The 15,864-nt window shown below is 39.2% G+C and overlaps 1 protein-coding gene across 6 annotated transcripts in view; it reads right to left on the minus strand.

Moving 5' to 3' along the window:
* The window catches only part of LOC309634350 (contactin-associated protein-like 3), a 98,103-nt gene that overhangs the window by 49,842 nt on the left and 32,397 nt on the right, over positions 1-15,864 (minus strand). For all 6 annotated transcript variants that reach the window (XM_082404299.1, XM_082404302.1, XM_082404301.1 and 3 more), the window contains exon 2: positions 11,477-11,587. In XM_082404299.1, coding sequence (XP_082260425.1) covers positions 11,477-11,587 — 111 coding nt within the window. The remainder of the gene's footprint in view (positions 1-11,476; positions 11,588-15,864) is intronic.

Here is a 15,864-nt window from a genome sequence, read left to right on the forward strand (position 1 = left end):
ACAAGCACAATGTCTTTTCCTTTGATCCACATCTTAAACATGCCACAACTCTGGCTGTTCTGTAATGCATTATGAAACTTTTTATTTTGAAATAATTTCAGATTTACAAACGAGTTGCAAAGATGGGATAGGGAGTTCCTGTCTACTTTTTACTCAGTGTGTCCTAATGTTAATATCTGACATCACCATGGTATTTTGATCAAAACTAAGCTATTAACACTGGTACAATGGTAACAAAACGACAAACGTTCTTTTGATGTCTCCAGTTTTTCCACTAACTCCCTTTTTCTGTTCCAGAACCCCACATTGCATTTAGTCACCTTGTCTCCTTAGTGTCTTCCAACCTGTGATAGTTTTCAGTCTTTCTTTGTCTTTAATAACAAGATTGATCACCACCCAACACCTCCCTGCTACTTCTACTGATTTGTGCAAAGGTCCCTTCTAATGTTTGATGAATGATAAGTCCTTCTGGGTTCTAGCTGAGGGTTAACTAACAGTCCCAAGTAACATTACTCTGCAACTGCCTGTAATTTTATAATAATTGCCAAAAGAAGGCAGAAATTAGGTGTTGGCATTTAGCTGATCATTTTAACTTAAAGGTTCTACATTTGAAGTTTTATATGAATCAGTTTCAATCTCTGCGAAACTGCTAAATGTCCTGTATTCTTAGTATCAAGGTTGTAAAGAATGTACTGAAGATACTTCTTCTTTTTGCATTTCACAATCTTTCTCTGTCATCTTTAATCTCTCTTGAAGCAGGAAGTATCATCAACACGGGTACCACATGTACAGAAATGCAACAGAGTAAAAAGCATCGGCATGCTTCCAGCATCTGCCCTGGGACCAGCCTCTCCCACAGATGCAGCCACGTCTCTGTCAACCACTCTTCACCATCTGCAGGTAATCAACCTTGAACATTTCACATTCCTTACCTGTGGTGAGAAGGTGCTACTGGTATGCAAATTAAGCTATCTGATTAAGTAGGTACTCTGATAAAGTAATGAAACTGCAGAATTCCCTGTGCTGCAAAGCAATTCATTTCAGCTGGGTAACACAGCCACGGCGTAATCCCCAGACCCCTGTAGGGTGATGATGTTGAATTACTGTGCATTCGCCCATGCACGCAGTCCACCGGGGTAGATGCCCTTTTTTCTAATGACTGGAAAAAGTGGGAAATGCACAAATGTAACCTGAGGACTGTTAGGGAGCCCCGAACAGTTTTACTGATGGGTAAGGGAGACACTGTTCTGTAATGGAAAACAAAACAAAATACACTGAAACAACATTAAAGTGGGTACGCCTGAGCACAGCCGCCCCACCAGCTCTTAGCTGCAGAGCAGTGGTTCTGAAACTGATCAGCCTGCATTATTCAATGTTGCAAATCTTCAGTAAATTCCCCCTGGGAACCAACACCCCCTGAAACAGAGCCCAGGGATTTGCAATTACTGTTTTGGAGTCACCAGTGCTGAACCCACAAGAAAGGCACTTGCCCTCCCACCCAGCTCTTCCCCTGACCACACCACAGACTGTCTTTTTCCATTGTCACCGTCCTGTCTCCTGCCTCAGCCCCTTAGTTGAATAAAGTGTCACAATTCATACAAAGGAAAACATGTCCAGAGGGTCTGACTTGCACAGAACAAGGTTCCACAGCTTAGGACACTGAACACAAAACATCCCTCCCAGCAAAGTGTGATAGGTATGCTTTAGGGCTGCAATGAGAATTCAACAAGAAGCTGTGTTAGAGCATCTAGCACAATACTTTCTCTCCCATACACGATCGCAAGACGGGAGACAGTCATGGTGAAAGAGGGGTGACATCCAGAGTGTGGGGCATTGCAGTCTTTTCATTACTGAATGGCCCATTACCTGCCACTTTATACTAGATAAAGGAGAGAAAATGAGGAAAGCCAAAACTTGTCACAAGCATGTGATGTGTTCAGGACCCTCCCTGATGCTCTAAGTGCTACCTCACAACTCCTCCATGCACCCGGCAAGTGGGACGGGTGTTACAGTCTCTGCTTTGCAGACAAGCAAAAAACAATCATTTTAGGTTCGGGTGAGGGTATTTTATTAAAGCTTAGCTCCCTTTTCATTCTCTACCCCTTCTAAGAACATATCCCTGCGATTTGTCAGTTATTCAGTATTGTTTGCTTATCAATACCAGACTGTCTTTTATAGTGATATACTGGCAGATATATTGGAAGGTTTCTGTCTCTAGTTATCCCTGTGTGATTGTTCCCCCCCCCCCCCTTTCGTTGGCTCAGACACAGGCAGTGACTTGTGTCTTTGGGGAGAGGAAAGGCTGAACAGGAAACTCTCAGCGAGGGCCTTAATTATTCTGCTCACTGATCAAGATGAAAATGACCCCTGCCCCTGGTGGCCACGGGGCATGCACTGTCATAATGAGTGTCAGCTTTGTGCAGAGGGGGAAATTACCCAGAGGTGGAAATTACCCAGAGGTGAAAAAGAGAATAGCTCATGCCTTCTTCAAGTTGGAACAAGGTCCAGAGCAGAAAGATACTGAAGGGAGCAAAGTCAAGTGGGATAATCTGAAGTGAACAGACTAACCTATCTCCAGGGCATCTAAATGTCAAGCAAGTAAATGGCTAAATCGAAATTGTAACCAAGGGAACTTTCCCTCCAAGATCTTCATTACATTGTCTCAAATAGGAGTTCATCAAGCTCTGTGTATTTCTTTCCTCACTTAAATGCATCGTAATTCACAGAAAACTCATTCCAGATTCCAGGCGGGGCTGGGTGAGTGGGGAAAGGGTGAGATAAGCAGGAGTAACAGATGTTCCCAGGAAAAAGGGGCCATAGGGCAGCAGGCCCTGGGGATGCTCCCTGACCATCCCACTCAGAGATCTCTGGGATTTATATATTGGTGTTTTTGTCACAACCCTGCCTACATTGCTGAGGGAAATTTAAGCATTTGCTCCAGCTCTGATTTCTTAAGGAGCAATTCCAACTATCTACATATACCTTTTCTAGCTATCAGGATGTAAAAAATGCAGAAATCCTCCCTCTGGACCTGTCTAGGTAACCTCTGATTCCCTTTCTGCTGTGCTTCCTGCAGTCTGCTAGCAGCCTGAGCAGGAGACAACAGGTAGCTTTCCAAAAAGTGCATCCATAATGAAAAAAATCACACAGAGCTGCCTAATTGTAAAACAGATTCCTGTACTAAATGCAGACATACCCTATAATGGTTTTGTAAACAGACAATTTAAAATTAAATAAAAAATAAGTGTATACTTGTTAATTTGTGATTCAAATTAAATGCCAGTGATATTAAAGAAAAAAAGTACAGTGTGACTGTTCACACGTGACTCCCTTAAGTTCTGTGTGCAGTGTCCCGAGGGACAACTTTCAATGCCCTTGGCAATTAACATTCATTGCTGCAGCTCTTTCTGCATAAAATAAACAAAAATCCATTGCTACTGTGTGTTTTGTTTTGCTTCTCTCATAGACACTCCTGACCAAGTTTTAAAGAAACACACAGTAGCGAGGCATTCAGATCTGAGTTGATCTCAGGCTTTGCAGTTCTTATGTGTTTGAAGTTCTGTATTGACAAGACTATAAGATGATTTTGCTAATTTCTCACCTTAGAAATAAAATACGAATTGCCCAGCAAGCCTATAAACCATCCGAACATGTACTAAATACCTCATGCATGACTGAATAAAATGTATGACCAAGTTTATTTGTGCATCTCCCGTGAAATCTTCATGTTTATGAGAGATGCAGCTCTGAGATCTGGTCTAATTCTATAAAAGCATCATTGTGCATCTTTCAGAGGCCCCCTGAGTTATTCAGAACAGATATGATTCCAGATCATTGTTGAGGCCACTCAGAATAGCTGCATCTCCCTCTGACATGTAGAGAGCAGTGGGGAATCCAGGATGCCCAGAAGGGCAGGAGGCCAGGCGCTCTGCTCCAAGGCCCCCACCACTTCCCAGGGACACACCGTTACTCTTCTTAAGGCAAGAGCTCCTTTTTCTTTTTAATTAAATTCAGTGTAGGATCATGTCAGGAAATGCAAGGGTGACATGGTTAGAAATAAAACCATGAGTACTAAATTATCCATCCATACTTGACTGCTCAGTTAGCCAGAAGCCTTTGGAAAAAAAGTCCATTGATGGTAAAACTTACATTTTCTTTAGTGATGTTATGTAGCTGAATTCATTACAATTTGTAAGCACACTGTGGAAGCCTTGGATAAAAAGAGATATGTACAGACGAGCTGCTATACAAAATAGAGTAGTAAAATGAGAATGCAAAAAGGATGAGGTCTGAGCCTCACAAAATGTAAATACTACTGACAAAGGTGCATTTTTCTGGGGTGTAGGCATTCATCCCCAGCAAAGTATGGCATTATTTTGTGTCGGAGAAAAGCCTGCTCCACTGGATTTCCTTGGAGGAAACATGGCAACAAGGGAAGAGTCTACTGCAAGGATCACAGGACAGAGAGAACAGGGAACCCCTGAAATACCATCTTCCAGTCAGCCCCTAGTCCAGAAGCTCCTCATTAATGTTCAGAGCAAAGGTGGGAGTAGCTGACCACAGGGTCCACTGAGATATTCCATTAGCCTTTGCCACTGGCTGTGGTCTTCCTGGACCAGTCTCTGTGCCACAAGTTAAACCAGAAGTTCAAGACTCCTGTGTGCTTTGATCAATAGTGATCCCAGAGGCCTCATGAAAGGTTGCTAATTGAACCTCACCCCTTTGGCAGGATTGAAGGTCACCTCACTTGGTACGTCTTTCATCAGTGACTCCAAACAAGAAAAAGGGAATATCCCTACAAGAGGCAATGTAATTGCATTGGATGAGTAAAGCAGTACGTAATGGGATAAAATATATCTCCATAGGGATGCCAATAATATTTATTAAAAGTGGAGTACACAAAGACATCATGGTGTATGTCAAGGATACATACTGTTAAATAAATAACGTTCATGAACATTTCTGTATATTATACATGATGTAAAAGTGATTACTTTGGAAAAGAACAGAGTGGAATTTGCTAGACAACTATTTTTGAATTTGGATAGTGCTTAGAAGGGCTTCCACATACCTTTTGGGAAGTTGCCAAGTACGTCATAGGCAGTACTGACTCTTGGAAAAATACTATGGCAAAATTGTGGCCACCATAAGATACTTACTGGGCAGATTATAAACACAGACATAATTTTGCAAGGATAAACTGTTGTGTTTTTCATTCCTCTCCGGTAAATCCTGTTAGCCAGTGATCATTATCCCATGAAGCCCTAGAGAAGCCAGGGAGGGCAAAGACCAACTAAGAAAATAGGAAACAGGACGTGTGATGTCTCCCTCTTTGGCAGGAAGAAGAGATGGGAACCCAGACGATCGTGGGAAAGAGAGGAAATGGAGGAAGGGTAAAAGGTGGTGGGAGGGTGATTCAGACACCTTGCTCAGGAGCGAAGTCCCAGGGGGATCAGAAAAGTGAGAGGAATAAGCAAGCTGTGGAAAGGCTTTGTCTTGGCTTCCATTTGGAATTTTGGGAGATCACCTTGTAGGGGGCTGTGTAGTCATTACTAATGGTTGCCAACTATTTCCCTTCTTCTACCTTCCAGGCACTTGGAGGATTGCGATTTCCACGCCCCCTGGTGGTTGGGTGGGGCTATGTGACCAGCTCTGGCCAACAAGCTCTGAGTGGAAGTGATAGGTTTCTTCTGGACTAAACTGCCAGGACAAAACCATTTGACGATCTTTTTCCCCTTGGCATGGTGAACCAGACTGCCCACAGGCCATCAAAAGGGGGCACAGAAGTGAGATGAGAGTCTGACTGGATCTGAACAGGTCAACTTGGCAAAGGCAAATTAAACCTGTAACCAAGGCTGCTCAGGCTGGACACCAAATGAGACTCATGGTCAGCCTTCAGGGAGGCAAGAAGTGACATCGCAAAGATCCCGGAAGGGACAATGACCTGTTCCCTGGGAACACGGTCTTACCAAGAGGTAAATCCGCCACAGGCTTCAGGAGCAGGTGCCAAGTAACCCTCAGCGTTAAAAGCAGACAAACTCCCTTCAGCAGATAGCAAGGAGCTGAGCCCCAACGTGAGAAGCCCCACCATCCAGCTCCATGAGGGCACCAGCCCTTCTGTAAACCCAAACACTGTCTTGGAAAGAAGCAGGAACAAAGAAATCTGAGCATCCCTGGAAGATGCTCACCCATTCAAAAGAGTCCACTGAATTCAAAAGAGACTGAGGATTGCCTTATTCTGGGGGTAGTGCTATAATTTGGGCTACTTGGTAGAGAGAAATGACAACATTGCCTCCCTGAAGGTTGTTGACAACGCTGAAAAACACGTTTGGTTTGTTCTGGTTTGTCTCATCTAGCATCTTAGGTTCTATGGAGGTAACCTGGAGACTCCAGACCTTGAAAAGGACCATGGGAAAATCTGAGCAGATGAGTTCTGTGTGACAAGTGTGCGGCAGGGTCTGCACGAACCCTGGGATTTGGGGGCTTCTCCTCTCACATGCTACCATCATGCCGTGATTTAATAAAGTTGCCTGGTCACCAAGACAGTGCTCTGTGCTTTAGTACATGGGTGTATTTTACATGGATGCTATTACATTTGGCCTGTCCACTGCACTCAATACCCACAGTTGCATCTGCAGGATCATTTGTTAAGAAAAATCGGAAAAAGAATGTGTCTTGGCCCTAATAGGTCTAAAAACTTTTAGGAAGCACAGATAAACAGAATGAAAAATCTGACATCCAGAGGCAAAAAGTCCCCAATACATTCATATGCCTTTATAAAAATCTGGTTTGCAAGCCCTTTTATTGCCATCTGAATTGCTCAGACTAGTATTTGGGAATACTGACCAGTTCTACCAGGCACGTAGCCTGTGAATAAAAGATAGAAATACTGGAGAACTACGATTTTATGAAAAAATATGAGGGACAATTTTATTATTATAAGATTTGCATCAAACATTTTTGATGTATTCAGTAATATTCTGATTTATATCAGGAGTTGATATACGTCTAGATATTTTAAATTATTATTCACTCTTTCCATTTTCTAACATTTCTTTGTAAAAAACAGTGAATTTTACATCATAGCTTATTTGGGATATTGCAGAGTCCAAATAATCAGACGTTCCAGGTTATAAGAAAATATTTAGTGTCTGATGCCCAGGCCTAAGCATTGTCTCCTAATCGAATCATGTGTATTTATTTCCTGCTAAAACCTGGAGTATTAACTTGTACTAGTAAATGTACTTCCTAAAGTGAGAAATAAATATCTTAACGCTGAGAATTGTTGCTAATATGCTCAGCCATCAATTGTATTGGGAGCATTAGACAAAATCTTTCCTGGCTCCACCAACACATAAGTCTGTTGTGAGGAAATATGATCAATGTCTCGGTACGGGAAAGGTGAAGAATTACAAAGAGAAAAGAAAACATCCAGTCAGTTCAGCTTGTCTCCATCTACTTTCTGTTTGCAATACACAATATAGTAATCTGATATGCCATTTTTGATCAAGTTAAATTTAAAGCAGTCTCATTTGCACTGTCAGTGATGAGTGGCTTGCCGCATTAGAGGGCGTGATTTTCAGCATCTGGGCCATGAACGGAGTTGTCCCTCTTTCTGGGGATGATTGTTTATGCAAGCACTTTGGGGGAACAAAAAAGGAGAACAAAATGTGTGTACACTTCCTCCTAATCAATCTCAATCAGCTCTGGCCAGACCACTCATCTCACCACCATACCTGGGGTGACTAAAGAGGACACGTCACGTGGCTAAAAAGAACATGTTCTCCGGAGTTGGAAAGCAGCATCTGAAATGCTAAAGCCAGTTTCATGAAGGGTCACCTCCAGTAACAATAATTGTAAAAACAAAAGGTTATTTTCACATGCAAGATCTAGAATGAAAGTCCAGCGTGGTTTACTCTAAGGTAGTTTGTTTACTTTTGGTTTTGGTTTTTTAACTTTTGTTTTGAATAAACTTGGATAAACTGCATAAAGTTCCTTTAGGAGATTTTTGAGAAGAAAAAAATGAAGTCAATATTATAGCATGTTCTTATTTAGAATACACAGATTTCAGCAATCTTGATTTTATATGAGAAATATTAGGTCACTTGTAATTCTAGGAAATATCAATTTAATATTGATGGAAACAAATTCAGCTAATATGAATAGTCAAACCCAATTTGACTGTAAAGATGTAAAGCTTCAAGAACTTTACATTTTTATCTAATGGCATCTATTTTCTTGAATAGGTATATGAATACATGTACGTGTCTGTGTTTTACCCCTTAAAAAAAAATCCATCAGTTCTGAAAAATTATACATTCAGGCATTTCCAGTAATTTGTGTTTCTCTGTATAAAAAGGTAAGGTGTATGACCTCAGAGGGGATACTTTGTTAAATGTATTATCTGGAACCCAATCCCAGACTTCAAAATGGGAATGCTAGAGGAACCAGACTAGAAATTTCAAAAGTAAACTCCAGGAGCACTTAGTCCAATGTTGAGTGATGATACTAGCCCATTCCTATCTCTACAATAACCAACACTTCCATTAGGGAGCTCACAGAAAACACTGGCAAACAGGTGGTAACATGCTCAGGAATCATGGTTTTCAAAGATGCAAGGTCTGCATCTCTCTGCTTTGGCCCACCTGTCCCTAGAAACGCCTGGATCCCTCCTAACTTCTCTGCTCATTCCTCTTAATATCCTTCATAGACTTCTTTCTTCTATTTATTGCAAAGTCTTTTCTAAGAAATATTTTACTACTTTTCATAAATTAATAGAAAACAAAATAAATACATAAACTGCATAAGTAAAAAATATGTAAAAGAGAAAACATGAAATGTGCAATAAGTTCTAGTCAATTAATTAACATTTGTTATGTGTTGAATCAGTGAAGTACTTTAAAATCATAAAATGCCTTAAAGTTTGAATTATTTGGCTTTGGGGGGTTAGACAGTGGGTCAAATTTATATATATGCACACACATACAATCAAAAATTATGTATAGACTATTCTCTTACTACCTTTATGTATCAGGTAGATGAATTGATCAGCTGCTATGTATAAAGTTCTTGGTGGAAGCTGTGATATTTGAGACATTTCTAATTCTTCATGAACATTCTAGAAGCGCAATGACTTATGGGCAAAATAAGAAACTAGGGGTGTAAGACAGACCACCTTCTTTAAAACTTCCAAATACTACAACACAGACCAAGGAAATTTTAACCATACAATCAGGGAGTCTAACATGATTTTCCTCACTAGATCATACACAAAATATTCCAAAAAGCTAAAACTACTATATATGAAGAATCATCGCCCTCATTATATTCATCCACATTTCATACTATCCACATTTTACATCATAATCATCTAAACTAAAGTGAACTAATATGTTCTCCAGCATTTACCAAGGCAAAGGAAATGTCAATAAAGACTCTGGGATGCTGGCTTTTAACAGAAAACACATATAGATAATCCTTCAGAAGGAATATTGATAAATTGTGCTGTCTAAAGCATGCTTTAGAAATGGGTCTGAAATCAGGTGGTAATATCTAGGGATATTTAGTGAAATGTACACTATATGCAATCAGAGTAGCAACAACCATGAAAAAAAAACCCTCATCAGTTGATTGCCACTCTTAAAATAATTAATTTAAATTTGCAAAGAGAGTAGTTTAAATATAAAAGATAAGCTTTGTACTTACCATTTTATAATGATGGCTTATAATATTCTGAGTTATTAGTTTTTTAATTAAATATAATGGAAATAAGTTCATCTTAAGCTTCAGGATTTTCCCTTCTAATGTTTATAAACTTCCCAGTGCCACCATATTGATAGCACTGGAGGCCTGAATCATAAAGATACTCTACACATGCAAATTAGAAACACAACACACAAGCCCCTCGGGCCTCTTTAAACTAATTAAATATGGCTTATTTAGTTGTTACAATTTTAGGGAAACCACTGGAAAGTTTAGATGTTAAGCTGATATTAGAATAACCACCAGACCGAAAATGGGTAATTTGATAACTGATCTCATTGAAATCTGGTTTCAATGAGAATATATTTTTACTGGGGTGCTAAAAATGATTATGAATGATGCTTTGAGGAGTAAATATCTGGCCACAAAATGCTTTTTCCTGGGAAAAGACCATGAAGGTGGACAATTAATGGACATGCCTTCCCATCCTGAGCTCATTGAATTTCTTCACCTGTGTTCTTACTCTTCCCTGCCAATCTATTTGATCACTTACTAGGTTCCCAAATTTGATCCTTAAGGACACAGTAAAGTTCAAGCTAGACTTTAACTCTGATCTTAGAAATGTCAAAGAAAGGGAGGAAAACACTCAATTCCTTAGTAGTATCTCCAGAATTTACAGCAGTGCGTTTACATGGGACACAGTTAATTTTAACTTTTACTTTCTGAATTCATCTTTCATTTAAAAAATCTATCCCTTAAAACAGTAGCAAAACAAAAGCAGAAATAGAGACACAGACGTAGAGAACAAATGTATGGATACCAAGGGGGAAAGGGGTGGGGTGGGAGGAATTAGGAGACTGGGATTGACATATATACATTATTGATACTATGTATAAAATAGACAACTGATGGGAACATACTGTATAGCACAGGGAGCTCTACCTAATGCACTGTGGTGACCTAAGTGGGAGGGAAGTCCAAAAGGGAGGGGATATCTGTATGGGTACAGCTGATTCATTTTGTTGTGCAGTGGAGGCTAACACAACATTGTCAAGCAACCACACTCCAATAAAAGTTAATCAAAAAAAGTAGCAAAGCATTTGAATTTGAAGTGTATGTATTCACTTATTTAATCCACTGAATTAGTATTTGTGCAATAGAAGAGGTAATTCACTCGACAACATTCAAGTAGCAAAAATGGACCTTTCCAAAAAGTAAGTCATTAACTCCCTTCCCACTAATAGGAAGGGAATCTTTATTTTCAGTAGCAGCCTTCACCTGGTCTCCTCCCAGGCCAAGTCCTGGGAATGGAGTCATTTTCCCATGACATCCTTTGGCAGCTTCACATCTTGCAAACATCAGGCTTCCCCAGTGGCTGCAGCACTGGCTCCTTCTTGTGTTGTTGTCGTTATTCATGACCAGCGCACTTGACTAGTCACCCTTCTGTCGCCGGTCCTAAAACTAAAAAGGGATGATAACCCTGGAAAAAATCTAGACTCCAATAATTCCCTTCTCATAAATCTTATTGATGATCATTTGCTGGCAATCAATAGGGAAGGAAGATATCAAAACAAACCAAACAATGGATCATAAGCAAGAAGAAAGCTAGCAGAGGAATACTAGCAGATATGATGAACCTGCTGCTTTCTTCAGTTTCATTAAACTCAATATAATTAAGTTTTGACCTATAAGAAGGAATATGAACTAAAAATGAAAATAATTCTCTCTGGGAAAGAATCAGCGTGGATTGACAAGAAGACAGCTGCAGACTCACCGTCTCTGCGATTAAGGCTTGCGAAGCCAGGGCCGTGGCTGCTGGACCGCTCTGAGGAGCTGCTGAAGGAAGCCCGGGGCAGGGCAGACGCCAGAGGAGCGTCACAGCTATCTGGGGGGAAACACCACGTGCGGGTTAATACACTGATTAAAGCTTTCCTGTCCTCTCTTCCTCTCTTCTTCCTTCCCTTTTACTTTCCTTTCCTTCCTATTTCCCTGCCACCCTCCCTTCTCTTCTTCCTTAATTTCCTTTCTTTTTAGTTAACAGGCTAGGAAAATGCTAGAGCCTGTGGCAAACATCAGTCTTGATCAGAGGTGTGTTAGTAAACGTTGAACAACAGGCTCTTAAGGAAAATTAAAAACCCTGATTGGTAGCATTTGCCACTTTCCATGGTGTAAATACTCGTACCATGGCCAATTCAAAGCTATCAACGTGATGTCACTGACCAGGAAGTTGGAAAAAGAATCATTATATAGTATTTTCACCACGCAGACACAAGGTATGTAAATAACCTCAAGAGCACTGATAACAGCAAGATGACATAAAGTAGGAAGTGGTGAGTTTTCAGAATGTATTACTTTTGTTTTAATATGATTTAATTAATTATGTTTATGTAATTTAATTTTTAATAATGATTGTATTTTCATGCAAAATTCATGAAAAGTTAATGATTGGCTCTTGCTAGCTGCTAAAAATTGGTTCTAGCATGTCACTCCTAAGTGGGAAAATATTCAAAGTATTTCCTTGAAAATCAGAAAGAACACTTTCACAGACACCACTGTTTCTATTGAACATTGCACTGAAAGTCCTATCAGTACGTAAGAGAAAATTTAAAAATTAAAAGCACAAAATTGGATAAAAAAGAGCAACCGTTATCGTTTCCAGATGATATGATTATGGAGGTAGAAATTCTGAAAGTCATTGGCTAGCTTAACAATTCATTATACAAAAGCTGATAGTATTTCTAAACTTATCCATAGTTAGAAATTAAATAGAATAGCAAATACTAACAAAACATATAAAGTATCTAAGAATGAATCTTACAGAATTTGCAGGACATTTATGGAGATTATTATAAAAATTGTATTGAAAGACATTAAAGAAAAACTACATAAATTCAGACTACAATGATTGCAAATAGGAAGACTACTTTTAAGGTACCGGTTTTCCCTAGCTTGATCTAAAGATTCATTAGAAGTTCAATCAAAGCTCAGGAGGGTTTTTCACGGAACTTGAAGCAGTGAATCACACAGCTCAGGGGTTCTTAACGTGTGGTACAAATATGATATAGGGGGTCTGTTGAGATGAATAGAAAAAAATTACATCTTTATTTTCACTAACCTCTAGCTAAAATTTAGCATATTCTTCAGTCACAAATGTAGACAAACCAGACTATATTCACCAGTGCCCGTGCATATGTTACCAACATAAGTTACAGATATTTTAATAGCAATCGTTGTCACAGACATCTAGAAATATTGTTTATGGTCCCCTTTACTTCAAAATAACAGTATTTATTAAAGTCACCACTAGATCTTGTTTTTGAATGCGCTAATAACTAAGAAGACACTATGTTACAATTTCTAGTACATTGATATCAGCATTTCAATATAACTATTTACTTTGTAACCCTATGTATACATTTTATGCATTTACAAGCATTGCTGTGAGAAGGGGTCAGGCTTCAGCAAAGTGCCCGAAGGGTCCTTGGAACAAGGAAGAGCAAAGAAGCTCCCGTTGTGAGTGTGTGCACTGCAAGTACAAAGCTGTTGAGACATTACTGGGGCATTATTAGCCATTCAGAAAATTCCAGAAGATTGGGATCATCCACAATCCACAGTCAGCTGTGCTAACTCGAATGTTAACGTGACAATTTCTCAGGGGACAATTTCTCTGCCTGTTGAGCAGACCAGGCCTGCATCATTCCCCCTTTAGGTAAAGGGGTCCCAGGGATCTAAGTAACCTGCTCAAAGTCACAGAGCTGGTGGAGGGTAAGTGAAGATTATCTCCATCAACTGTTTAGCTTGGGAAGCCTGCTCCTTTCCCAGCCTCCCCCACCACCCCCCCCAGCACGCCTTCCTTTCTGAGTCTCCCCAGACGCTCCCCACTCAGTCCCCTCTGCTCACATCTTTCTCATCTCACCGTATTGGGGTCTCTCCTTTCTGGGTTGGAAACAGTGAGGACCAAGTGTAGATTCTGGAGCCAGACAGGGTGTGGGCATGACATTTACCAAGCTGCCTACTCTTGGGAAGTCACTGGCCCTCCCTAAGCCTCAGTTACCTCATCTGTACAATGAGGATGTCACACAACTGAATCACACAACTGGACAAAGGGGAATCACACAATTCATAGGGTTTCTATGAGGATTAATAGTGTTTGCTTTTATTATTTTCAGTATGGTAAGACAAGTCATCACATAAGCTTCTTCAAAATATTCTATAAGGACGTTTTCCCTATAGAGAGTTATAGAAGGCAGCATGCAACGTTCCAAGCCATATTCTCATTTTTTATTCTTTCCTCAAAGAAGGCATATGAATCTTAGTTTTTAAAAAAAAAAAAAAGAGTAAGATGTACTGGCACTTATGAAGTCATCTTTGTCTTTGAGAAACAATTTTAAAAGTGATCATTTTCTTTACAACCCTAATTGGTTGTTCCAATTCACTTCCACACAGTCAAATTTGAGAATGCACGTGATCAAAAAACGTGACCATGTCCAATAAGGTACTTGGAAAAGAGCAGCTCTGTGTTTGGACAGTGTTTTCTGTACATTCACTGTGTTTTTAACTAGATTACATTCAAGTAAGGTGAAGTCTCAGATGCCACCCAAAAATCTCCTTAACCATTGTTTTCAATCTGAAATGTCTATATTTTATACTACGATTCCTGGAGCCAAAATTGTTAAGACACAATTTAATTTTCTTTTTCTGGAATCATTAAAAAATATTTGATTTCCACTGAATATTATTCTTATCAATAGTCTGATACATACTATTTCTATCCAAAAAAAAAAGATGAATCCTGAAATGCTTCAAAGCTACAACAATTATTCATAAATAATTGTTTTTAACAAACGAGATGGCAAAACAACTGAAAAGTACAACTATTTACCACTTAGGGGGAAAATGAGGTGAGTACAAGTAATAATCTTGTAAGAATTAACAAATGAAAATAGACAGATAATATTACCGTTCAATAGGCTAAAGCAAGTTTATTTCTCTTCATAATAACACTCATATTAATAAGAAATTATTCTATGAAATAATCTCAGTTTTGAAATGCACTTATTCCTTCAAAAGTGCAAATGTACTCAGAAGCTCAAATGTTCTCAGAAAAGCTTAGGAACTCTAAAGGGAAACTGAGGATCCGTTGTAACGTGTCTTATAGAAAATACAGACACACCGTAATTGTTCATGATTTATGTATGATTCAGATCAGAGTGCTCGGCACATCCCTGTGTGCATGCTTCTATAATACGTTCTTATGTATTAAATGAGCAAACATTGTCTCAGTAGTTGTACCTATTGTAACATCATTTTAATCAATGGCCTATTGTTTGTCCTGCCAACAGAACAGCTTTATACTGAAATTATTAAACAATATTTCAGCTTCTGTTTTTAAAAATTATATATATATTCTTTTCTCCAGGTAAAATCTTAGAAATTTGGAACTTCCCATAGCTGGGGAAAACATAATTGCCTTAATCCCCTCAATCTAAGTGACACTATCTGAGTGTTTTCCAGACCCTTGACCTCCTCCTAAAACTACTTAAATCTACCCTCTCCATAAATAAAAAACAGACCCAGACAAACCTCTTTGGATTACTACAGCTCCTTGGTGATGCATGCTCTTAGTTTCTTCAGAACTTTCAAATCCAGTTTATACACAACTGTATATAAATGGCATCTTTTCAATATGCATTATGTTCTAAAGTAGACTAAAAATTCCTCAGCAAAGAAAATGTCACTTTACTGAATTCATTGATGAGCTCTAGTAGTTATCTGGTAGCACCTGTAGGATTTTCTATGTCTAATATCATATCATCTGCAAACAGTGACAGTTTTACTTCTTTCTTTTCCAATTTAGATTCCTTTTCTTTTTCTTCTCTGTTTGCCACAGCTAGGACTTCCAAAACTATGTTGAATAAAAGTGGTGAGAGTGGACATCCTTGTCTTGCTCCTGATCTTAGAGGACATGCTTTTAGATTTTCACTGTTGAGTATGATGTTAGCTGTAGGTTAGTTGTATATGGTCTATATTATTTTGAAATATGTTCCCTCTAGGACCCTTTCTGGAGAGTCTTTAATCATAAATAGGTGTTGAATTTTTGTCAAAAGCTTTTTCTGCATCTATTGAGATGATCATATGGTTTTTATTCTTTAACTTGTGGTG

Source organism: Balaenoptera borealis (genome assembly GCF_965194805.1).
Source record: "Balaenoptera borealis genome assembly, chromosome: 8".
NCBI classification, from domain to species: Eukaryota; Metazoa; Chordata; class Mammalia; order Artiodactyla; family Balaenopteridae; genus Balaenoptera; species Balaenoptera borealis.